The following is a 27012-nucleotide window of genomic DNA, read 5'->3' as shown; positions in this document are numbered from 1 at the left end:
TTTAAAATGTGTTTTTATGTGTTTGTGATTGCCTGCCATTGTTTCCTATGCGGTTCGAGTTCGGTTCGTCGAACGTTCACCGAACTGAACTCGAACGAGACCTCCGTTCGACGAACCGAACTCGAGCCGAACCGCGGCTGGTTCGCTCATCTCTATTTACAAGCTAATATGTCTGTAAGAGAGAGGAAAAACTAAAAAAAATAAAAACTGTTTTTATTTAGCTCTGCAGCCACTATTCCATAATGTTGCCAATTAAACATGCTCAAAGTGTCAAGTAACTTTTCACCAGTTCCATCACCTACAAAACACAGTCACCAGTTTTCAATGCTCAAACCTGCGGACACACTCCTTTTAAATAACAATATACTGTACATTTGGCTGAGAAACATTTTCCTGTCTTAATTACCAGCTTGAGTGCTCTTATGTATTTAGTTTTCTCCACAAAATGGATCAACACTGTGGAGCCTGCAGTCAGGGAGATAGACAAATGAAATGCCCACGCCGGGGCTTGCAGGGCTTGCACGGTCACCGGGTCGGTGGTGTTTGGGGTCGAGCTGTGAGTGGCCCGACCTGGCTTCCGTAACCCCGGCAGGTTTCATTAAAGAGTTCGACAGTCCACAAGAGGGGGGTAATGGGAAGAGGGTAACGGGGTTCCTGGAAGCATATCACTGGTTGCAGCGGTGACTGGGTTCTCAGTATCCTCTGCCATGGACCCCCTCTCCCTGCAACCCTTTCTCTCCCCCAGGAATGGTATGGGACGGGAACGGGGGTTGCACGCAGCACCACTCGTGGTATGCGGCCAGGTGTTTAGCCGCCGCTGCACAGTCTCTCTCCGGGGCAGGTGTTATGGGCAGCTAAGACGGAATCGCTCCCCACGAGTAGAGCAGGGAAGCCCCAGGAGGTTGGTGAGAACCGAGGGCGGAAGTCCATGGGAGCACCGGGGCACAGGGCTCAAGACAAGAGTCACTGAGTGCGGGTTCCAGTTCCTTTTTATTCACCGGTCTTTCCCAACATCGCACTCGGGTGCTGGTCCTCTCCGTTGTAGCCTCCGGTCGGTCCCGGGCAGGTTGGAGGCAGGGTCCGGTAAGGTTATCTGAGGGTCCCTCTGTCATGTGCATTTGGTTGCTGTCCCCGTGGCATGAAGCTTCTTGGGGACTCGCCACCTCTCTGTCTCTCTTTCTCCCTACTCTGGTAGCGCCCCCTGACGGAATCAGGTCTCTTCTGGGCACTACCAGGACATTCTCCACGATCCCCAGAACTTGACTCCGTTCCCTTCCTCCAGGTGTTATTAGCCCTGGTCTGGCTGGTTCCCCCTGCCGAAGCTACTCCTGCGGAGGTCTGTCTCCATTCGCATTCCAGATGGTTCTGATTAGACTTCCTGCCTGTTCTGCAGCTCATTCCTAGCTCAGGCCCCCACACTACCAGGACGTGGTCATGGTGACCTTTCTGTGTGAAGCAACCTACTTCCTGCTCATTAGGAGACAGGATGAGTCATGCAAACCTGAGCTACATGCTGAAAACCTATTAACCCTTTCCTGATGATGTGATGTGTGTGTAAACTTACCTCCTCCTGCCCGGGAAAAGGATATTATACAATACCCTGTAACGACCATGCTACAGGGGCATTACACAAGTACAAGGTCGGAACCCCACCTCCGGTGTGGGTGGGGGCCAGCATAACTTGGTTAGGAGGAGGTGTCCCCCAGAAGGAGGAGAGGGGTGTGGATTAGGGTTCAGTTGGAGTATATATAGGCCAGCCTGGGGGTGGAGGATCCCTTTGGCCTGCGCTCCCCTAGGATTGTCCGGGCCTCCCTCCCTAATTTTAGTGATTGCAGGGTCATGGTGGCTGTTCGCGGTTAGGGTGGGTCCTCAAAGTTGGTGTAAATTGTTACTGAGAGGTTCTTGGAGATATGGATCCCTTTCATTGGCCAGTTTGGATGGTGGTCTGGTGATTTGGGGGACCGCCGGCAATGGAATGTTGTGTCCCGGGTTTAGTAGTTATCCCTTTCACCCCTTTTATTGGTGCTCCCGAGTTGGTGGTTACAGCTGGTAGTAAGTGTGGTTCAGGGGGAAGGTAATGTTAATAAGGTACTATTTAATCACCAGATTATGAGCTTCGAGGACCACACCCTATCTAAGTTCATTTTCTGTGTGTATATGCTAAATAAAAGGCTGCTGTTGCCATTTCATTCAACTTTGTTGTATATGTTTATTTCTTAAGTTACTAAGGGGTAAGGTAAAAGGTATTGGGGGGTCACTGGAGCTCTGCTATACCAAAGTCAAGTGATCATCGCTGGGAAATGTGGTCCACAGAAAATGGAGAATGGAAGAGAGTGAATTGCTGAAATCAGAAATCAAAACTATAAAAAGCACCATCGGTGTACATCATTTATCCAGATTTTCCTTATATAAATACATTTTTCCACATTGATATTGCAAAACCATGAAGGAGAAGTAATTGAAATATGGAAATCATAGATGGATAGACATGTTAATGATATACAAATGATATACAAATGATGAAAATTACATTTTTAAAACATCTCAATTGTTCAGTATCGAGTATGAGCATCATGTGCAGATAGACACGTACTTACACGCTTTGGCATGTTATCAGTGACGTTATTAATTGTTGTTCTGCCATGGAAATATTCACTAGGGCAGATGAATCATGAAGATCCACTGCTGGCAGCTGGCTTTGCAATTGCTGACCAATGGCATCCTAGATGTGCTTCATGGGTGACAAGACAGAGATGGTGCAGGCAATGATAGTGCGTTTTTGTGTTGCAGGCTGGTCACATTAGCACAAGCACCATGCACCCTGACACCTTGTTAAAAAATAACTGATGTGACACTTTTACCTTCATGAAGGCCTCTTCGTGATATTGTCCACATGAACTCTCGACTAATCTCTGGCTACCATTGCATCCAAGACAAAAGCAGGATTCATCAGTGTAAAGGATAGACCTCAATTACAACCTCCATTACCATCTTGCTCTACTGTGACTTTTGAGAAGTTAATGTGTCTCCTAATCCATTATCGTGCAAACACCTTCTGATAGTTTGTGTAGATAGGGCTTGATGCCTTAAGGCCCCGTCACACTAAGCAATATCGCTAGCAACATCGCTGCTAACGAACAACTTTTGTGACGTTGCTAGCGATGTTGCTGTGTGTGACATCCAGCAACAACCTGGCCCCTGCTGTGAGGTCGTTGGTTGTTGCTGAATGTCCTGGGCCATTTTTTAGTTGTTGCTGTCCCGCTGTGAAGCACAGATCGCTGTGTGTGACAGCAACAACTAAATGTGCAGGCAGCAGGGGCCGGCTTCTGCGGAGGCTGGTAACCAATGTAAACATCGGGTAACCAAGAAGCCCTGTCCTTGGTTACCCGATATTTACCTTTGTTACCAGCCTCCGCCGCTCTCACTGTCAGTGCCGGCTCCTGCTCTGTGCACATGTAGCTGCAGGACACATCGGGTTAATTAACCCGATGTGTGCTGTAGCTAGGAGAGCAGGGAGCCAGCACTAAGCATTGTGCGCTGCTCCCTGCTCTGTGCACATTTAGCTGCAGCACACATCGGGTAATTAACCCGATGTGTGCTGTAACTAGGAGAGCAAGGAGCCAGCGCTAAGCATTGTGCGCTGCTCCCTGCTCTGTGCACATGTAGCTGCAGGACACATCGGGTTAATTAACCCGATGTGTGCTGTAACTAGGAGAGCAGGGAGCCAGCGCTCAGTGTGCGCTGCTCCCTGCTCTCTGCACGTGTAGCTGCATGCGCTGGTAACCAAGGTAAATATCGGGTTGGTTACCCGATATTTACCTTAGTTACCAAGCGCAGCATCTTCCACGCGGCGCTGGGGGCTGGTCACTGGTTGCTGGTGAGCTCACCAGCAACTCGTGTAGCGACGCTCCAGCGATCCCTGCCAGGTCAGGTTGCTGGTGGGATTGCTGGAGCGTCGCAGTGTGACATCTCACCAGCAACCTCCTAGCAACTTACCAGCGATCCCTATTGTTGTTGGGATCGCTGGTAAGTTGCTTAGTGTGACTGGACCTTTAAGGCCACGTCTCACTAAGCGACATCGCTAGCGACATCACTGCTGAGTCACGGGTTTTGTGACGCAACAGCGATCTCGTTATATGTGACATCCAGCAACGACCTGGCCCCTGCTGTGAGGTCGCCGGTCATTGCTGAATGTCCTGGACCATTTTCTTCAAAGGCGATGTCCTGCTGGGCAGGACGCATCACTATGTTTGACACTGTGTGACAGGGTCCCAATGATAGCAGAGATCGTTATACAGGTCGCTACTGCGACCTGTATCGTTACTGAGTCGTTGGTAAGGTCTGACTGTGTGACATCTCACCAGCGACTTACCAGCGATTATTATCAGGTCTAGAAAAAAACCAAGGAGAAAATTGTAGAAAAAATACCCTGACTATAAATAAATAAATTGCAAGTGCTTAATAAACAGGGTACTTAGTATATACATTTTTGCAAAAAGGTAAGAAGCTGTCTCACCTCGTCACGGTGTACCCATCTGAGACAGTCCCTAACCTACTAAAGTTAAAAACATATTCTGTACCTGACTTGTGTCATGTCAAAACTTCAATATGGATGGTAAAGTGGTTAGCTGGGTCCCAGATTAAATACACAGCAAAAAGTGAGAAGCAGGTAATTGTTCAGCCTCAGTATCAGGAGGGCTGCACCCCCAACTTGCATTAAAGCAAGATAACAGACAAAAAACACCAAAAAACTGGGACTGTCTCAGATGGGTACACCGTGACGAGGTGAGACAGCTTCTTACCTTTTTGCAAAAATGTATATACTAAGTACCCTGTTTATTAAGCACTTGCAATTTATTTATTTATAGTCAGGGTATTTTTTCTACAATTTTCTCCTTGGTTTTTTTCTAGTCTTGAGGCTGCAATTCACATGCTTGTAATGTTGCATGTTTATTGAACAATTGTCACAGCTCAGTTTTTTGGTGTTTTTTGTCTGTTATCTTGCTTTAATGCAAGTTGGGGGTGCAGCCCTCCTGATACTGAGGCTGAACAATTACCTGCTTCTCACTTTTTGCTGTGTATTTAATCTGGGACCCAGCTAACCACTTTACCATCCATATTGAAGTTTTGACATGACACAAGTCAGGTACAGAATATGTTTTTAACTTTAGTAGGTTAGGGACTGTCTCAGATGGGTACACCGTGACGAGGTGAGACAGCTTCTTACCTTTTTGCAAAAATGTATATACTAAGTACCCTGTTTATTAAGCACTTGCAATTTATTTATTTATAGTCAAGGTATTTTTTCTACAATTTTCTCCTTGGTTTTTTTCTAGTCTTGAGGCTGCAATTCACATGCTTGTAATGTTGCATGTTTATTGAACAATTGTCACAGCTCAGTTTTTTGGTGTTTTTTGATTATTATCAGGTCGCATCGTTTTCGGGATCGCTTGTAAGTCGCTAAATGTGACGGGGGCTTTAGGATTTGTCATGCAGTAATGAATGGAACACTATGCCCCATTCATCGAATCTGACAGGACCACGTGGACAAAGCAATGTAAAGGCCTTCACAAGGAAATGTTATACCATTCCTACTTTTAGGATTTTGGTGTGGGGTAAATGTAAAGTCACACGAACAGCTTGATGTTACATTGATTTACATTGAAACCACTGGTACAGCCATGTCTCCAAAGTTTCCAAAAAGACGTTTTCCATTACAGTGCCAGTTTGCATGTTGCTCTTACTACTGTGAGTAGAATTTGTGGCCTAAAACATGCTTCCATGGCCTACAGGATTTCCGGACATGTGTCCAATAAATGCAAGCAAACCCGTGGAAGTTTGGTTTTGCGGGTTCATCCTGACCTGACTTTAGATAAAGTTCGGTTTGGATTTTGGACTCGACCTCAACCCCAATGGCAGTCACTAATTGGGCAGTTCGAGTCTCTGCCCACATGCAGCCAGCCATAAACAGAATACTTGTGGGGGAGGGATGGAAGGAGGAAAGTTTTTTTTTCCATTATTTTTAGGTGCACACTACATCCAATAATGCTATTGTCATACATTGGAATTGGCTCGCACTGGGCTGAGCACCGAGCTGAGCGTACCCAAGCACAGTGATGATCGCTTGAGTGCTCAGCAAATGTAAAGCACCCAAACTCTGAACTTGAGCACTGATTTTTAAGTAAAGTCCTTGTTCGGTACGAAAACCAAACTTTACTTTTTAGGTTTGCACATCTCTAGACTCCAGTCTAGCACATCTGGGAAATCAGTTAAAAAGGGAGCTGCCAGCAGTGAATTTTGATTACTGACATCACCATCTGTATTGTCCCAGAACATTCCTTAAACAACTATTAACAACCTCACTGATAGTAGCCAAGTTGTATATGTGTGTGTATTGCTGCATACTGAATGAATTAAGATATTTTCAAAATATAGTTTTCATTTGCATATTTAACCCGTCTATTGATACTTTAATTTCCTTAAAACCACAACTTTTACTGCTTGTGTTGCAATTTCAATCTTGAGGAATGTATTTACATATAAAATTAACTATTTAAATATATTAAATACATTTTTCACAAATACCAAGCTTCTAAAAGATTTTTGTACTTTCCAGGTTTCTTCTATGGAGCTGTGTGTATTGGCATGGCTGGCTTGGCATCCCTAATGGGAGGATTATTACAAGTAAGGGATCATCTTTCATTCATTACATGTATGTGTTATAAAACCATTTATCACTACAGTATTCTCCTTCTACATGAAACTAGTACTTGATGTTCCATGTTAGTTGGTTCATAACTATAAAATCAAAAATTATAAATGACATAAAACATAGTATATAAAGTACTGTGTTGATATAATATTAATATTTTATGAATAACATACATCTTTATGAACCATGGAACAAGGCAATGCAGGTATTGAGTTTACGATAAAACGTTGTATGCCCTTCCACAATTAATACACTTATGTCTATATTTTGTTCAGGCAGCGCTCTCTATTTTTGGCATGGTTGGAGGTCCATTGCTGGGGCTTTTTTCTTTAGGAATCCTCTTCCCGTTTGTAAACTCATTAGTAAGTACATATATAATTACGTATTGATGTAACAGGTTTTTTTTATAAATTCTTTTTTGGTAAACGTATAGACTATCTCAATTGTCCGGCAGTTTTCTTGCTCCTAGACAAGGCCAAGTTGAGCAGAGCATACAGAAAAAGGCATACTGGCTATTTTGTTCATATTTGTATCATTGTCATGTTATGTCCTGATGCTTTCTATTGCCATCTCTTTTTAAGAGCAAAGCACATGTTTTCTGATATTTTTATTATCATCATCAGATGTGGCAAAGCACCTATTAAAGACAATCTTGTTTTGTATTGCAGGGAGCAATAGTTGGCCTCTTGGTTGGATTCACGGTTTCGTTGTGGGTTGGGATTGGAGCTCAGATTTACCCTCCTCTTCCTATAAGATCTTTGCCTAAACCCTTGTCTATAGAGGGATGTAATTTTAGTACCATTGACACCAACTGGACCTTAACAACGGCACTGCCTACAGTGACAGACATGTTGTTGGAAGCACAAGCGGGCGAGAGGTATATGATGTATCTGTCACTGAATGATCTAAATGCAAATGAAACTAAGACATTTTGAAATCATGATTACACTGTTACCAAAATTGAAAGAATTAGGGCAAATCGTGGATTTATGCAAAGAAATTATGTCTATGCTTGAGATGATAAAATTAAAAAGAGTATAATTTGCTGTCTCATTCAGACTTCAGTTTTTCATTTATGAGTGCTATCCATTTGTTCCAAGGATAGTACTCGCACCTATAATACTTTATGGCAGGGTTCCCCAACCTGTGGCTCAGGATCCAAATGTGGCTCACGGGCCCTTGATGTATGGCTCACAGCTGTCTTGCAGCTTGGCGCATAAACACCAGATCTAGCAAACCGCTATGAAGAGCAGGTCTCCATATAATGACTTTTGTGAGTAACCCCACATAGAAGAGCAGATCGGAAAGGGAGTATGGTAGGAACCCCTGGAACTTGGTGTTCTGCCTTGGTTTGATTTCTGTGGAAAAGTTTGGCTGTTGTTATATCAGTAAAGGGGCACTGGAGATCACTCTTGTGAGGGGGGGCAGGAACTACATGTGGCTCGCAACCCTCTGTCAGAATTGAATGTGGTTCCCGACCCTCTTTCAGAGATAAATGTGGCTCTCATGGTCAGAAAGGTTGAGGACCTGTGGTCTATGGGGTAGAACACATGTCCGATTTTTTTTTTTCTTCGCATCGAGTGGTCCGTGCAAAATTATGGAGACATGTCCAATACGAGTGTCAAAATTGCTAATCCAAACCTATGGGTTAGTGAAAAATCTGACACCTCTCAAATGTCATGAGTGTGTTGTTCATTTTTCACTGACTGATAGACAGCAGAAGGTGAAGAAGCTTTCTTTTAGTTTCTCATCAGTGAAAAGAAACTGATGAAACTCTAATCAAACACTGATGAAAATCTGAAAATCTCTAGTGACACTCACTCATGTCTCAACAAGGCCTAAGATTCTAGCTATCCTGAAGTCTTAGTAACATGTCTACTTACAGGCTGAGTTACAAAAAATATGCACAGCAGCACTCAGAAAAACTAAAATATGCAAACATTGAATTTAGGAATTTTGGCACTGCATTAATACCATTGGAAAAAATGAGATACTTAGTTTACAAATTGGCCAATTCGTGTAAGCCCGGCAGCCGACGACAAGGTGTATCTCTTTTGCAGGGACCCTATCCAGCCAGAGCGTGTTTATTTAGCTAGATTCTACCTGCCCATTACATGTAGGTTTGTTAACCCAGTGTAACATGACGGAGGGTGCGTTCCATGAAAATGGTGTAAGCCTGGATATCTGCTCTAGCACTTGTAGTGCCACAAAGCTTGTTAGGGCATTTCTGGGCCAGGTCTTACGGATAGCCAGAGAGATGGGCGGGTCTGGCTATTCACAAACGTCCACCCATGGGAGTGTTTGACATGGGGCTGACAGGCCACATGGTTTTAAATGGTCTCAGTCTGTTTAGTACATGGTCTGTGTGTGGGGAGGTGTTGTGAAACCTCCAGGAATAAACCCATGAGTGGGAGTTCGATATAATGACCGGGGACAGCATGCAGAGGTGAGAAGACCTCTTGTGAAAAGTCTCTGTACTGGGACTTACTGGACTGACACTGAAGTGCCATTTTTGGGAACGTGTATACTGTGTTCCTGCATTGAACTGCTGTTTATTTTCTGTTCGGATGGCATGCTTGGATGTTTTATGCAAAGTACCTTTCGTGCCTACCTCGATACAACTGAGACGCAAGCTGAGTGAGGCAAATAGAGGCATATTAGGATAAGGTCCCAGAAAAAGAGGTACACCTTGTCGGTGGCTGCCGGGCTTAAACGAATTGGCCAATTTGTAAACTAAATATCTCATTATTCCAATAACAGTAATGCAGTGCCAACATTTCTAAATTCAGTGTTTACATATTTTAGCTTTTCTGAGTGCTGCTGTGAATATTTTTTGTAACTTTGTTGAATTTTCAGCGTGCACCGGTTCACACCTAGTGGATGTGATGGTCAGTGTTTTTATATCAGTATTACTTTCAGGCTGAGGCATAAGTAGTTTTTACCTCCTGATTAAATCTAGTGAATCTTTTATAGAATTTTATTTCTGATAGTTTTATTTATTTCTCATCATGACCATCAAGAACTCATGCCATAGTCCATGGCTTTAAGATTATGAAATACTTGGACAACAGCCATTCACACAACCATGAAGGAAGTATCTATACAACTGTTTCCAAGTCTTTGTTCTCTTGCCCAGAATTAGGAATGCTAGCCATCCACTACTGCTTCCCATTTTTACTCTTTTCTTCTGTACTGAACAAAAGTGTTCCCCAATGCTCTGAGCTGTCAGGCGTCACTCTGTTTTTCTCACTCTTTAGTAATAAAATTACGGTACTAATAAAACCTGTCATCGGGTCAAAAGTGGTCATTTTTAGTTATTTTATTCCTGTGCTCCCCTGAGTATTCCGCATTTGTTTTTGACATCCCATCATACTTTTTCCAGGGATATTGTGCCTATATCTGGTGATACTTTTTATGTTTTTTACCAATTGAGTATGGTCACAGGATTCTCTGAAAGCGTGTCTGTACAATGCTCTGCATTATTACCCTGTGAGCATCGCTCCCTTAGCAAAGGCCATGACCATTAGTACTAAATAAAAAGGCCCATATTTCTGCAACCGTATGGTGTTTTGTTTTTTAATTTGAATACCCCTGTTAACAGCAGGAAATAAATAAACTGACACTGACCCCTTTTGACCCAGTGACAGGTCCTCTTTAAATAAACATTGTTTCTATTACCTGTTAGATAGCTATTATATCTTTATAAAGATGAATATCCAATTTTAACATCAGTTTCCATTTTTTCCTAGACCTGCGCTGGCTGATAATTGGTACTCAATGTCCTATCTGTACTTCAGTACCATTGGTACAGTCCTTGCTATTATTGTTGGAGTAATAGTCAGCCTATTATCTGGTAAGACAAATTTTGTTAATATTTCTAATATACTGAAGTAGAAATAGAAAAGGTCAAGACTGATTCATTGTTTACAATGTATTGAAGTCCGTTTTCTTTGTCTTGTGGTATTTGCTGATATTTCTTACCAAACAATCTTCAAAATTGCGGTTCAGAAACTTGGCACAAAATAAAAAATGCTCTTCATTTTTGTACATTTTTTTTTTCTGGGGCAAAAAGTTGCAGAACTTTTAAAAAGTTGCACATTTCCAGAAACCTTATTCGAGGGAGAGAGATAGAAGACATTTGGAAGAAGCCCATTATTTCGGGAATCTGTTTAAAACATCTTGATAAGCAAACGTTAAAAGAAAGGCAACTTAAAAAAATGGTGCAATTCTTATAGAGACTAAAGGATACTTTACACGCAGCGATATCGCTATTGATATTGCTAACGAGGGTACCCGCCCCCGTTGGTTGTGTGTGACGGGCAAATCGCTGCCCATGGCGCACAACATCGCTTACACCCGTCACACGGACTTACCTGCCTAGCAACGTTGCTGTGGCCTGCGAACCGCCTCCTTTCTAAGGGGGGCGGTTAGTGCGGCGTCACAGCGGCGTCACTAAGCGGCCGCCCAATAGAAGCAGAGGGGCTGAGATGAGCGGGTCGAACATCCCGTCCACCTACTTCCTTCCTCATTGTGGGCGGCTGCAGGTAAGGTGTTGTTCCTCGTTCCTGCGGTGTCACACATAGCGATGTGTGCTGCTGCAGGAACGACGAACGTCCTGCGTCCTGCAACAGCAACGATAATCGGGAAAGGAACGATGCGTCAATGATCAACGATTAGGTAAGTAATTTTGATCATTAACGGTCGTTTGTGCATTTCACATGCAACAACATCGCTAACTTGGCCGGATGTGCGTCACGAATTCCGTGACTCCAACGACATCTCGTTAGCGATGTCGTTGCGTGTAAAGTGGCCTTTAGACGTAAAAACTAAAGCCAACAATAAAGAGCAACTTATTCTAGAAAGCTGGAGAAACAACAATGATGAATTGGGGCAATAGTGTTGTACTTGGAATATATTGTCAATCTTGAAACATTCATTTCGACTATGTAATTGTATTTGCTTTTATATATTTACTATGTATTCGTAAGATAGACGGTATATTACTGCTCAGAAGCAATATTCAATCACTTTGATTCTTGAGTCATGTGTTTCCACAATGTGCTTTACCTTTGGGATAATAATCTACTTTTCCACTGTGAGAGAATTTTCACCAGATAAACTCCTTTAAGCTGGGGTCACACTAAACGACAGCGACAACGACGTCGCTGTTACATCACCATTTTCTCTGACGTAGCAGCGACCTTGTAAGTAGCTGTTATGATCGCTGCTTAGCTGTCAAACACAGCAGCCGAAGCAGCGATCATAACAACACGCGTCGCTGTGCTGCAACATGTGCAGAGAGCAGGGAGCCACGCACACTGAGTGCTGGCTCCCTGCTCTCCTAGCTACAGTACACATCGAGTTAATTACACGATGTGTACTGCAGCTACATGTGCAGAGAGCAGGGAGCCGCGCACACTGCTTAGCGCTGGCTCCTTGCTCTCCTAGCTACAGTACACATCGGGTTAATTACACAATGTGTACTGCAGCTACATGTGCAGAGAGCAGGAGCCGGCGCTGGCAGCGTGAAAGCGGCGGAGGCTGGTAACGAAGGTAAATATCAGGTAACCACCTTGGTTACCCGATGTTTACCTTGGTTACAGCTTACCGCAGCTGCCAGATGCTGGCTCCTGCTCCCTGCTCGCTTCATTTCGTCGCTCTCTCACTGTCACACACAGCGATCTGTGCGTCACAGCGGGAGAGCGACGACCAAAAAATGAAGCTGGACATTCAGCAACGAGCGGCGACCTCACAGCAGCGGCCAGCTTGTTGCTGGATGTCACACACAGCGACAGCGACGGGACGTCGCTGCAACGTCACAGAAAATGGTGACGTAGCAGCGACGTCGTTGTCGTTGTCGCTGTCGCTGTGTGTGACACCACCTTAAAACTCAAAGCTATATGCTGCCATGTTCTTAGATAGCTCTTTTAAGCTATAGTCACATTTGCATCCCAGCTTCCATTGATACCATAAGCCAGGACTTATGTGCCTGGTCCATCGCATTATAAATCTCAATATAATCTTGATGGACCCTGCTGACGTGCATTGGGACCTCTTGGGTTCTGGCATAGCATCTGTTTATTTGTTTCAAGCATAGAGTTCTATTCTTTTAGTCAAGTCTGTTGGATTTTCCAACAGAAGATCAGAACTGAAACTCCACAGATCTTTAAACAACCCAAGCTCTGATGGAGCAGTAAATGTCTGACCAAGGAGAACCTGACTTAAAAGGGTACTTCTACTATAAATTATTTAGACATATTCGATGAATATGTTACAATTTTCTAAAAGAAGCAGTTGTCATCTCTAGTATACCTACCTATGTCAAGAACGAAGGTCTTCTAACCTCGTCTTCCATTTACGGAGTGCAGAATGATTGAGTAGGTGTTTGTACGTGTGAGTGACTCTCTCAATTCAAGTATATGGGAGATACCAAAAGAGTAAAAAGTTGGGAGAAAACTACATTCTCAAGGTAGGTGGGGGACCAAGATTTCCTACAGATATGCCATACTTGTCTGTAATGGGAATATTTCTTCAATGCCCAGAAGCAGACATAAACAGAAAAAACCCCAGAATAGTCCAATAATCTTTCTGTGCCAGAATTGCTGCTTTGGAGGAGGATGTGGATCCCCTTTACGTCTTGGGCCCCTATCCAGCTGCGCAGGTTGCACTTTTGGTCTGTCCCTCGCTACCCAGATTGCATTTTGGTAAAAAATTCTGATAACCAAAATAAACAATGCAATAGTGTTTTTTGGTACATATATCTGGGACTTTTATTATTTTTGTGCATGGGGCTAAGAATTTTGCCTGAATTTTGAATTTTGTCTTTGTTTTGCCTGGCAACAATATCTCCTGACTCCGAGCGGTCACAGAACGCTCCTGACTTCAATCTCCTTCTTCCACTGATGTGACGTCTACAGCACAACATCTTCTCTTCTGCTGCGCTCTATCGGTGGCGTGTCTTTGCCAATGTCCTGCTGATTGACAGCCAGCTCAACGCTGTCTTGCTGCGGAGAGCCAGCTGTCAATTAGCATGACCCCTGGAATTGACAGAGCAGAGTGGAAGAGAAAGAGCTGCTTTGTGGAAGAGAGCTGGAATGAAGGAAGTGGAATCTCTGGCTCAACCACCAGAGATCGACCCCTTCCAGTACAGGCAGGTAGTTAGCAACTTTCTGCCTGTTAGGTCTTAGCCTCATTGACAAAAATGATAAGTCCTGGATAACCCATTTACGGTATATGAATTAACTTTAGAACATACCTTTCCTTGAAGTGTTGTCCATTTATTATTGAGACAGTAATACTCGATATATATTAATATACATTTGAAGGAACTTACTGTAGTGTAGTGAATTCTTTTTGATATCCTATATTATATACAGTGAGCACTCCTAGAAAACTGAAGACCTCAATAATCAGTGTGATCAATATCGAATCCGCTGGTAAATGCCTATTACCTTATGATATTGTGTTGTCTTACAGGAGGCCTAAAACAAAACGTAAATCGGGATTACCTATTAACATGTCAAGATTTTGACTACCTTCAAGCATTGTTTCCTTCCAGTTGGGGCAAAGAAGTAAGTACAGAATATTTAAAAGATTTTTTTGTCTGTGGGAAGTGGTAGCCTTTTTATTTTATATACAGTACATTATATACATAATATGTTATTCCTGAAAAATTCCTTAAAATCCAGTATTGTAAGAAAGTTTTCTAAATCCATTTTGGAGATCACTTTGTATGGGCAGAGTAAAGGCCGCTTTACACGCGGAGATTTATCGTGCGTTCGCATGTGCGATCGCACCCGCCCCCATCGTTTGTGCGTTACGGGCAATTTGTTGCCCGTGTTGCACAAAGTTGGTAACCCCCGCCACACGTACTTACCTCCTGAAAGACCTCGCTGTGGGCGGCAAACATCCTCTTCCTGAAGGGGGAGGGATGTTTGGCGTCACAGCGACGTCACACAGCGGCCGGCAAATAGAAGCGGAGGGGCGGAGATGAGCGGGACATAACATCCCGCCCACCTCCTTCCTTCCGCAGCCGCAGGTAAGCTGTAGTTCGTCGTTCCCGAGGTGTCACACGGAGCACGATGTGTGCTGCCTCGGGAACAATGAACAACCGGAGCGCTGAAAGACGATCGATTTTTTTTGAAAATGAGCGACCTGTCAACGAGCAATCATAAGGTGAGTATTTTTGCTCATTCACAGTCGCTTGTAGCTGTCACACACTATGACATGTCAAACGATGCCGGATGTGCGTCACTAACGACGTGACCCCGACGACATATCGTTAGATATATCGTAGCGTGTAACGGGCCCTTATGCCATAGCAGCCAATCAGGCCTTTGTGGGTATATATGGGGCAGGTCATATTGCAGTATTAAATATGAGGTACACATGGCTTAGCTGATTATATTGTTATTTAATCATTGTAGTACATATTACCTATATTATCTATTGGCCAAATAAAAGATACTCCTTTTGCTTATTTTAATTTTTTCTGCAGAGTGAGAAAGTTGAAGTGCTGAACTGGAAGACTCGGGACAGCGATACATATCCTGAAAAAGGGACTGACAATCCTGCTTTCAATGACATGGAAATGCACAACACAGAAAAAAACGAGAAAGTGAACGGTGTTAACCCATGAGATTTTACTGTGGTTTTATGTAACATTACTGTATGAACAAAAGTAAAAAAAACCCTTTTCCTTACTGTCTGTATATTTCTGTGGAAGTCATGTAAAACATATCGGCCAACCGTCCATTGTTGAAACGATATGTATATAAAAAATTAATACATAGGAGATATTCTTTGTATTATCACGTATAGTCAGAATGTTGTATACACGGAATGTAAATATGAAGGAGTGCTGCTGTGATTGCATAAAGGTTCACTCAGGGAATTCACTGATATATAAAAATGAATTGTTTTTGGTATTTTATAAATTTAGGCATTTGCATTTGTTTGTACATAGTTAACCCCTCCCTTGTTGTTTCATAAATAAATGAATTATTCTGTATCTCTGCCTCTAGTATTATAAGAGAGACACTCCATTGTACAAAGTTCTCTGACCCCTAACTCAGATATACTTACAGTGCCTACAAGTAGTATTCAACCCCCTGCAGATTTAGCAGGTTTACACATTCGGAATTAACTTGGCATTGTGACATTTGGACTGTAGATCAGCCTGGAAGTGTGAAATGCACTGCATCAAAAAAGAATGTTATTTCTTTTTTTTTTTTTAAAATTGAGAAAAGTTTATTCAGAGGGTCATTTATTATTCAACCCCTCAAACCACAAGAATTCTGTTTGGTTCCCCTAAAGTATTAAGAAGTATTTCAGGCACAAAGAACAATGAGCTTCACATGTTTGGATTAATTATCTCTTTTTCCAGCCTTTTCTGACTAATTAAGACCCTACCCAAACTTGTGAACAGCACTCATACATGGTCAACATGGGAAAGACAAAGAAGCATTCCAAGGCCATCAGAGACAAGATCGTGGAGGGTCACAAGGCTGGCAAGGGGTACAAAACCCTTTCCAAGGAGTTGGGCCTACCTGTCTCCACTGTTGGGAGCATCATCCGGAAGTGGAAGGCTTATGGAACTACTGTTAGCCTTCCACGGCCTGGACAGCCTTTGAAAGTTTCCTCCCGTGCCGAGGCCAGGCTTGTCCGAAGAGTCAAGGCTAACCCTAGGACAACAAGGAAGGAGCTCCGGGAAGATCTCATGGCAGTGGGGACATTGATTTCAGTCAATACCATAAGTAACGTACTCCACCGCAATGGTCTCCGTTCCAGACGAGCCCGTAAGGTACCTTTACTTTCAAAGCGTCATGTCAAGGCTCATCTACAGTTTGCTCATGATCACTTGGAGGACTCTGAGACAGACTGGTTCAAGGTTCTCTGGTCTGATGAGACCAAGATCGAGATCTTTGGTGCCAACCACACACGTGACGTTTGGAGACTGGATGGCACTGCATACGACCCCAAGAATACTATCCCTACAGTCAAGCATGGTGGTGGCAGCATCATGCTGTGGGGCTGTTTCTCAGCCAAGGGGCCTGGCCATCTGGTCCGCATCCATGGGAAGATGGATAGTGTTAGGTCCGGGTGATGGTGGATCCTCTGGGCCGTGTACCGGACTCCCCCAGTGAGGCAACCTGGAGCTAACCCCTATACAGGGACTGTCCAGTCACCCCACCAGAGGGCCTAGGAACACGGTAGCCGGAGTACTAGTGGAACCGGGGTAGCGTCCCACACGGAACGGGTAAAACAGAGTCTTTGGAGCCACAGAGTCCTCGGAGACAATTACGGGAGTCCAGTACGGGTGCCGATTAGGAAGCTCAGGTGGGATTCGGGTTAGCTGGGTGTGATGGGAAGGCAGCTGGGTGAAGTCGGAGATACCAGACAGGCACAGGCTGCCGAAACGGTGGTTGGATTCCCCGCTGACGGACTCCGGAGGACCTCTTGGCAATACTGGATTCAGGGACCGGTTACGGAGGCAGAGCAGGCTCTACGGAAGAGACAAAGTTAGTACGAGTAAGGCACAAGGGGACCTGGACTTCTAGTTTGCAGAACTCGACGAACAGGCGACGCCCTCCAGGCAGGAAGCTCCTACTATACCTGACCCTGACTGATGTAATATCCTGTTAGGGAGTGCAGGGCCTTTAAGAGGAGGTCAGTGACCGCGTGCGCGCCCTAATGCACATTCGCGACGCCCGGGTTCCGGAGGCCAGAGCAGGGAGCGGAGCCGAGGAGGACGTGTGGCTGGAGGCAGGGGACCCGGGGACCGGAGCGGTGAGTGAGGAACGACGTCGGGACCCGGGGAGCGTGACAGTACCCCCCCCATGCCCCCCTCCCCGCAACCGGGACATGAAGGCACGAATCAGAGGAGTACCCACGTTCTCCCGGGGTTCCCAGGACCTATCCTCGGGACCATAACCTGCCCAGTCGACCAGGAAGTACTGCCGTCCCCTGACGGTCTTCATGGCCACGATATCTCTTACCGCATAGATGTCATCATCGGCTATGGGAGGAGGAGGACAGGCATCAGAGGAGAAGGGACCGAGGACAACAGGTTTCAGCAAGGACACATGGAAGGAGTTGGGTATCCGCATGGAGGGCGGAAGCTGCAACTTGTAGGATACCTCGTTGATCTTCCTGAGGACCTTAAAGGGACCAATGTACAGCGGACCCAGCTTGTACGATGGAATCTTGAGTCGGACGTACTTGGAGGCAAGCCAGACCAAGTCCCCAGGAGAGAAGCGAGGAAGATCAAGACGTCTCTTGTCCGCATGTTTCTTCATTCGTGCAGCAGCATGTCCCAGGGAGGTCTTGACTGAGGCCCATAAAGCGGAGAAGTCTCTGGCTAGGGCATCTGCTGCAGGTACGTCGGAAGCTGGAGAGACTGGTAACGGCACAGAAGGCTGGAGACCATAGACAACATGGAAGGGAGAACTGGAGGTGGATTCGCTGACCTGGTGGTTATGAGAGAATTCAGCCCAAGGAAGGAGCATGGACCAGTTGTCCTGGTGGACGTTGACGTAGTGACAAAGGAAGGTGGTCATGATCTGGTTGACTCGTTCCACTTGTCCATTTGACTGAGGGTGGTAGGCAGAGGAAAAGTCCAAAGACACCCCCAGGTGTTCACAGAGAGCCCTCCAGAAGCGTGAGGTGAATTGGGTTTCACTGTCGGACACGATATGGGCAGGAAAGCCATGCAGCCGGAAGATGTGCTGTATGAAGGCGTCCGCGAACTCTTGAGCAGAGGGCAATCCGGCCATAGGAACAAAATGAGCCATTTTCGAGAACCGGTCAACCACGACCCAGATGACCGTATGACCAGAGGACAAGGGCAAGTCCGTGACAAAGTCCATGGCTATGTGTTGCCATGGAATGGAAGGAGTCGGCAGAGGGAGAAGAGGACCAAAGGGCAGGTGCTTAGGCGTCTTGTTCCGGGCACAGGAGGAACATGCAGAGACGAAGGCGGTGACATCCGTACGAAGAGACGGCCACCAATAGTGACGGGCGATGACGCCCCAGGTTTTCTTCTGGCCGGTGTGTCCGGCCACTTTCGAGGAGTGTCCCCATTGGAGGACCTTGAGTCGGTCGGTCTCTGTGACGTAAGTCTTCCCAGGAGGGATCTGTGCCAGAGAGACGGGAGCCACCGGGATGACCTTGCTAGGACAGATGATGGGCTGGTTTGGCTCCTCCTCTTGGTCTACCGGAATGAAGGATCGAGACAGGGCATCCGCCCGTATGTTCTTGTCCGCGGGCCGGTAGTGTAGCTGAAAGTCAAACCTGGCGAAGAAGAGAGACCAACGTGCTTGGCGCGGATTCAGCCTTTGAGCGGAGCGTATATACTCCAGGTTTTTGTGGTCAGTATAGATAATCACCGGGTAAACCGCTCCCTCCAAGAGATATCGCCATTCCTCCAACGCCATCTTAACGGCCAGGAGCTCTCGATCACCAATGGTATAATTGCGTTCTGGGGCTGAGAAGATCTTGGAAAAGAAGCCGCAGGTGACCATCTTCCCGGTGGCGGACTTCTGCATGAGTACGGCTCCTGCCCCTGCGGAGGAGGCATCAACCTTCAGGGTGAATTGGCGGTTCAACTCAGGACGGTGAAGGACGGGAGAAGAAGCAAAGGACCGCTTCAGAGAGCAGAAGGCGGCTTCAGCCTCGGGTCTCCAAGCCTTCGGATTGGCCTCCTTCTTGGTCAGGGCGGAGAGCGGAGCAGTTAGGGTCGAGAAGTGAGGGACGAACTGGCGATAGTAGTTGGCAAAACCAAGGAAACGTTGGATGGCTTTTAGTCCCGAAGGAGGAGGCCAGTCGAGGATAGAAGAGACCTTCCCGGGATCCATCTGCAGACCAGTGTCCGATATTACATAGCGCAAAAAGGGAACGGATTATTGCTCGAACACACACTTCTCGTGTTTGGCATATAAGCGATTCTTCCTCAGCCTCTGTAGTATGATCTGCACGTGCTCTCTGTGGGTACGTAGGTCTGGGGAGTAGATTAAGATGTCGTCCAAGTATACGACTACACAGACATAGAGGAGGTCCCTGAACACGTCGTTCACCAGCTCCTGGAAGACTGCCGGAGCATTGCAAAGGCCGAAGGGCATCACGCAATATTCATAGTGCTCGTCCCGGGTGTTGAAGGCGGTCTTCCACTCGTCCCCGGAGTGTATGCGAACCAGGTTGTAGGCCCCACGGAGATCCAATTTGGTGAATATACGGGCCCCCCGGAGCCGATCGAAGAGTTCAGGGATGAGAGGCAGGGGGTATTTGTTTTTCACTGTGATCTGGTTCAGTCCCCGGTAATCGATACAGGGCCGTAGGTTGCCTTCTTTTTTCTTAACGAAGAAGAAGCCCGCACCAGCCGAGGACGAGGACCTTCGAATAAACCCCCGTGCCAGGTTCTCGGTGATGTAGTCAGACATGGCCCGGGTCTCAGCAGGAGACAAAGGGTATATCCGTCCCCGAGGGGGTGTGGTTCCCGGCAGAAGGTCAATGGCACAGTCGTAGGTTCGATGTGGAGGCAATACCTCCGACTCCTTTTTATCGAACACATCTGCGAAGGACCAATAGGTTGGAGGAAGACCAGGTAAGGAGTCCGGGGCCGGAGGACGACGGGCGGGCTGGACTGACTGAAGGCAGTTCTCATGACAAGACGGGCCCCAACGGATGATTTCTCCAGTACGCCAGCTGAACGTAGGTTCATGTACCCGTAAACCCAGCAGAAGCGGATGAGACATGCGTGGCAGAACATAGAAGGCAATTTCTTCGGTGTGTAGCGCACCGATACGCAGTTTTACAGATTTAGTGACGAACAGGACGGGGTCAGAGAGGGGTTCCCCATCCACAGAGGCTATCACAAGCGGTGTCTGCAGCGTGGTGACAGGTAACTGGTACTTGTCCACTGTGGCCTGGTGGATGAAGTTACCCGCTGCCCCGGAGTTGAGATATGCCTCTGCCGTGAAGCGGGTTTCTCCTGTTGTCACCTGTACAGTCCATGTCACTGGGTCAGAGAGCTTCCCAGTACCTAGGGTGGCCTCTCCTACCAACCCTAGGCTTTGGAGTTTCCCGGTTTCTCTGGGCAGGCTCGCACCTGGTGTGCGCCGTCTCCATAATAGAAGCAGAGACCCTTGGCGGCTCGTTCCGCTCGACGCTGCTCGGAGGATCGTAGCCGGTCCACTTGCATGGGCTCCATGGGCTCATGGATGGAGGAGCCAGAGAGCCCGGATGAGGAGAGGATAGGCTTCTGTGGAGAAGCGGAGTGCCTTACAGGGCGCCGCTCGCGGGACATTTCCTTAGACCTTTCTTGAAAGCGGAGGTCTATCCGGGTTGTGAGTGCGATCAAGGCGTCCAAGGTGGAGGGGACGTCTCGGCCGGCCAGCTCGTCCTTGATACGACCGGTAAGCCCCTCCCAGAAGGCGGCAGTCAAGGCTTCATTGTTCCACCTCAACTCAGATGCCAGCGTGCGGAACCGGATGGCATACTGACCAACTGTCAAAGTCCCTTGGCGTAGCCTGAGGAGGGATGAGGCGGACGAAGAGGCACGTCCGGGTTCATCGAACGCGGTGCGGAAGGTGTGCAGGAAGTCCTGGATGTTGGTGGTTACTGGATCTTCCCTCTCCCACAAGGGGTTCATCCATGCCAGTGCTTCACCCTCCAGATGAGACATGATGAAGGCTACCTTAGCTTGGTCGGAAGCAAAGAGATGTGGGAGCAGTTTGAAGTGCAGCGAGCACTGGTTCAAGAACCCACGGCAGTTCTTGGGGTCCCCGGCATACTGAGGCGGAGAGGTCAGAAGATGTCCCTACGGGAGCCGTGGATGTGGCGGAAGTGGACAGGGACGTGGCTGTGGATTGCAGTGTGTTCAGGCGGGTGTCCACTGACGTCATGAAGGCCAACATACGGGATTGGGTCTCTCGCTGACGTACCAGCTCCTGCTGCAATCCGGCCAGTTGGGATGCTAGTGCTTCGGCGGAATCCATGGCCTGTTCGTTCTGTTAGGTCCGGGTGATGGTGGATCCTCTGGGCCGTGTACCGGACTCCCCCAGTGAGGCAACCTGGAGCTAACCCTATACAGGGACTGTCCAGTCACCCCACCAGAGGGCCTAGGCACACGGTAGCCGGAGTACTAGCGGAACCGGGGTAGCGTCCCACACGGAACGGGTAAAACAGAGTCTTTGGAGCCACAGAGTCCTCGGAGACAATTACGGGAGTCCAGTACGGGTGCCGATTACGAAGCTCAGGTGGGATCCGGGTTAGCTGGATGTGATGGGAAGGCAGCTGGGTGAAGTCGGAGATACCAGACAGGCACAGGCTGCCGAAACGGTGGTTGGATTCCCCGCTGAGGGACTCCGGAGGACCTCTTGGCAATACTGGATTCAGGGACCAGTTACGGAGGCAGTGCAGGCTCTACGGAAGAGACAAAGTTAGTACGAGTAAGGCACAAGGGGACCTGGACTTCTAGCTTGCAGAACTCGACGAACAGGCGACGCCCTCCAGGCAGGAAGCTCCTAATATACCTGACCCTGACTGATGTAATATCCTGTTAGGGAGTGCAGGGCCTTGAAGAGGAGGTCAGTGACCGCGCGCGCGCCCTAATGCACATTCTCGACGCCCGGATTCCGGAGGCCAGAGCAGGGAGCGGAGCCGAGGAGGACGTGTGGCTGGAGGCAGGGGACCCGGGGACCGGAGAGGTGAGTGAGGAACGACGTCGGGACCCGGGGAGCGTGACAGATAGCACGGCCTACCTGGAGATTTTGGCCAAGAACCTCCGCTCCTCCATCAAGGATCTTAAGATGGGTCGTCATTTCATCTTCCAACAAGACAACGACCCAAAGCACACAGCCAAAAAAACTAAGGCCTGGTTCAAGAGGGAAAAAATCAAGGTGTTGCAGTGGCCTAGTCAGTCTCCTGACCTTAACCCAATTGAAAACTTGTGGAAGGAGCTCAAGATTAAAGTCCACATGAGACACCCAAAGAACCTAGATAACTTGGAGAAGATCTGCATGGAGGAGTGGGCCAAGATAACTCCAGAGACCTGTGACGGCCTGATCAGGTCTTATAAAAGACGATTATTAGCTGTAATTGCAAACAAGGGTTATTCCACAAAATATTAAACCTAGGGGTTGAATAATAATTGACCCACACTTTTATGTTGAAAATTTATTAAAATTTAACTGAGCAACATAACTTGTTGGTTTGTAAGATTTATGCATCTGTTAATAAATCCTGCTCTTGTTTGAAGTTTGCAGGCTCTAACTTATTTGCATCTTATCAAACCTGCTAAATCTGCAGGGGGTTGAATACTACTTGTAGGCACTGTATAGGGAATGTGTCATCAGAAAATGACCTATTCTTAAATCAGGTTTTTGTTTGAAATTAATTTTTGTTTATTATTGGCACTATGTTTTTCCCATATCACAATCTGTATTACATATGTGTATATGTGTGTGTGTGTGTGTGTGTGTGTGTATATATATATATATAGTATATAGTCATTTTTATACTGGCCAATGGGTCTTTTTGACTTTAACTTTCTGTAGTTTCAGGAAAAAACTAATTTATAAAGCCTCAATAGTCAGACCCGCGACCCTATACTTTTTATTAAAGTACCTGATAAGCCTATGTATAGGTCAATGTGAAGGCAGGGGAGTAGGGTCATGTCACGGGGGGACAATGGGGATAGTGGAAAACTGGGGCACCTAAGCTGACCTTCATACTATGGGGCCCTGTGCTATCCCTATTCTCAGAGAGTCGTTTTGTCATATTTCTCCACATGGAGTTTTGTTTGATCTTGCTATAATGTCTTTTTTAATGGAAACCATGCAGTAATAAAACTTGGAAACTTTACCTGGCTGAATAATCCTTATCCATAGCGCTGGACAAGCTTCTTCTCTTTTTCTATTTTCAGAGATACCCCTAATGGTGGGGATGGCTGAGTCGCCTTCTGGGTCCTGCTGCTGACCAGCCCTGATCTTATACCCTCACCCCACCCCCCAGGGGGACTGGGAAGAAATAAGTGTGATTTAACCCACAGAAATGGACAAACAGGATAAATCAAAACTCTGTCACATATCACACACACAGAGGTATAAGACAATAAGAGATAAGGAGGAAAACAAGAGCAGGGTGGAAATAATAAGACGACGGGTAAACTCCACATCCACACCAAGCACAGGCTACTCTCTCTTCAGCAAATCTGGGACACCACAGCACACACACCAACACAGCATAAACTATAGTCTGTGTGGGTGGATGATCTCCTTCAACCTAAGTTTGAGAGGAGCAGCTTTGATAGGCTTCCTTACAACATGTGATCAAAGAAGCCTAGCAGAGGTTAACACTTGCTGGCCTGTCTACAGTGGGTAAGGAAAGTATTCAGACCCCTTTACATTTTTTACTCTTTGTTTCATTGCAGCCATTTGGTAAATTCAAAAAAGTTCATTGTTTTCTCATTAATGTACACTCTGCACCCCATCTGGACACAAAACAGAAATGTAGAAATTTTTGCAAATGTATTAAAAAAAAAAGCTGAAATATAACATGGTCATAAATATTCAGACCCTTTGCTCAGACACTCATATTTAAGTCTCATGATGTCAATTTCCTTGTGATCCTCCTTGAGATGGTTCTACTCCTTCATTGGAGTCCAGCTGTGTTTAATTAAACTGATAGGACTTTGATTTGGAAAGGCACACACCTGTCTATATAAGACAGGGGTGGGGAACCTTTTTACTGCCGGGGGCCATTTGGAATTTCCTACTAACCTTTGGGGGCCGCACAACATTATCAACTTGAAAAATAACCCAGCTATATTTGCTCAAACGATTAATTAACTCACCCCTACTGTGGAGGCAGGAGCTGCTTCTGTTTGGTGTGACTGTGATGTTCGGTGATATTGATCATCTTGTTTCTCACAGCGGCTTTTCCAGGTTTGTCTCGGTCTGGAGATGCTGGGGGCATATAGATCACAGGAGGGGCTGGGGCATATACATCACAGGAGGGGCTGGGGCATATACATCACAGGAGGGGCTGGGGCATATACATCACAGGAGGGGCTGGGGTGCATAAATTACAGGAGACACTGGGAGTATACATCACAGGAGGGGCTGGGGCATATACATCACAGGAGGGGGCTGGGGCATATACATCAGTAGGGGGGCATGGACAGCCTTGGCTGTGGCACAGACAGCACTAGGTGGCTGCACGGACTGCAATAGGTGGCTGCACGGACTGCACTAGGTGGCTGCACGGACTGCACTAGGTGGCTGCACGGACTGCACTAGGTAGCTGCACGGACTGCACTAGGTGGCTGCACGGACTGCACTAGGTGGCTGCACGGACTGCGCTAGGTGGCAGCACGGACTGCACTAGGTGGCAGCACGGACTGCACTAGGTTGCAGCACGGACTGCACTAGGTGGCAGCACGGACTGCACTAGGTGGCAGCACGGACTGCACTAGGAGGCAGCACGGACTGCACTAGGAGGCAGCACGGACTGCACTAGGTGGCAGCACTGACTGCACTAGGTGGCAGCACGGACTGCACTAGGTGGCAGCACGGACTGCACTAGGTGGCAGCACGGACAGCACTAGGTGGCAGCACGGACTGCACTAGGTGGCAGCACGGACAGCACTAGGTGGCAGCACGGACAGCACTAGGTGGCAGCACAGACAGCACTAGGTGGCATCACTAGGGAGACACAGAGAAGTCTGGGGGAGCATAGACATCAACAGGAGGGCACAGACTGGGGGCATAGAAAGCAGTAGGAGGGTACAGACAGCAGTAGCAAGTTCAGAGCACTGGGGGGTACATAGTGCTGAGGGGTGGCACACAGCACTGGGGAGCACGGACAGCATAAGGGGGCACAGACAGCACTGACCGTGGCATGGACAGCACTGGTGGCAGCATGGACAGCATTAGGTGGTGCGGACAGCACTGGGGGGGCATAGACATCACCCAAGGGGTACAGACAGCACTAGGAGAGCACACACAGTACTAGGGGGTACACACTGTACTAGGGGTGTACTCAACATTAGGGGGTACACACTGCATTAGGGGGTACACACTGCATTAGGGGGTACACACAGCATTAGGGGGTACACACAGCATTAGGGGGTACACACAGCACTGGGGGTACATACAGCACTGGGGGGTACACAGCACTGGGGGGTACACACAGCATTAGGGGATACACACAGCATTAGGGGGTACACAGCACTGGGAGGTACACACAGCACGAGGGGGTACACACAGCATTAGGGGGTATACACAGCACTGGGGGTACATACAGCACTGGGGGGTACACAGCACGGGGGGTACACACAGCATTAGGGGATACACACAGCATTAGGGGGTACACAGCACTGGGGGGTACACACAGCATTAGGGGGTACACACAGCATTAGGGGGTACACACTGCACTGGGGGTACATACAGCACTGGGGGGGTACACAGCACTGGGGGGTACACACAGCATTAGGGGATACACACAGCATTAGGGGGTACACAGCACTGGGAGGTACACACAGCACGAGGGGGTACACAGCACTGGGGGGTACACACAGCATTAGGAGTACACAGCATTGAGGGGTACACACAGCACGAGGGAGTACACAGCACTTAGCGGGGGGATGCAGCGATGGGTTGCGTACTCACAGTGAGGGGGAGGAGGAGTCACACACACAGCAGGTCCGGGAGGCTGGTAAGTCTGCTGCAGCTCTTCTGTGACATATCGCAGCGTGCTGCTTACCCCGCCCACCGGAGCACACTAGCACAGGCCGGGGTTAAGCCTAGAATGTATGGGCTGCAGTCAGGTCCTGGAAGTCAGGATCTGGATAGAGCCCGTACATTCTAGCATCTACCCTCAAGGCATCAGGCAGTGAGATTTAAAGGGCCGGCAGCCGGGAAAAGCGCGGCTGCTGCCAGAGCACAGCGGTCCCTGGGAATGTGCCTGGGGGCCGCATAAAAGGTCGTCCCCACCCCTGATATAAGACCTCACAGCTCACAATGCATGTCAGACCAAATGAGAAGTATGAGGTCAAAGGAACTGCCTAAGGAGCTCAGAGACAGAATTGTGGCAAGGCACAGATCTGGACAAGGTTACAAAAGTATTTCTGCAGTTCTCAAGGTTCCTAACAGCACAATGGACTCCATAAACCTTAAATGGAAGAAGTTTGGGACCAGCAGAACTCTTCCTAGACCTGACCGTCAAGCCAAACTGAGCAATCGTGGGATAAGAGCCTTGGTGAGAGAGGTAAAGATGAACCCCAAGATCACTGGCTGAGTTCC

General features: G+C 47.3%; 1 protein-coding gene across 1 annotated transcript in view; it reads left to right on the top strand.

The window, feature by feature from the left end:
- Positions 1-15722, top strand: part of LOC142301395 (sodium-coupled monocarboxylate transporter 1) — a 52162-nt gene extending 36440 nt beyond the window's left edge. The window contains exons 10-15 of the mRNA XM_075342391.1: positions 6617-6684; positions 6988-7074; positions 7381-7589; positions 10462-10565; positions 14189-14283; positions 15210-15722. Coding sequence (XP_075198506.1) covers positions 6617-6684; positions 6988-7074; positions 7381-7589; positions 10462-10565; positions 14189-14283; positions 15210-15350 — 704 coding nt within the window. The 3' untranslated portion in view covers positions 15351-15722. The remainder of the gene's footprint in view (positions 1-6616; positions 6685-6987; positions 7075-7380; positions 7590-10461; positions 10566-14188; positions 14284-15209) is intronic.
- Positions 15723-27012: the final 11290 nt, after the last annotated feature.

Source organism: Anomaloglossus baeobatrachus, chromosome 4 (assembly GCF_048569485.1).
Source record: "Anomaloglossus baeobatrachus isolate aAnoBae1 chromosome 4, aAnoBae1.hap1, whole genome shotgun sequence".
NCBI classification, from domain to species: domain Eukaryota; kingdom Metazoa; phylum Chordata; class Amphibia; order Anura; family Aromobatidae; genus Anomaloglossus; species Anomaloglossus baeobatrachus.
Note: the sequence above shows the minus strand (reverse complement) of the source record. Positions and strands in the feature narration are given on the sequence as shown.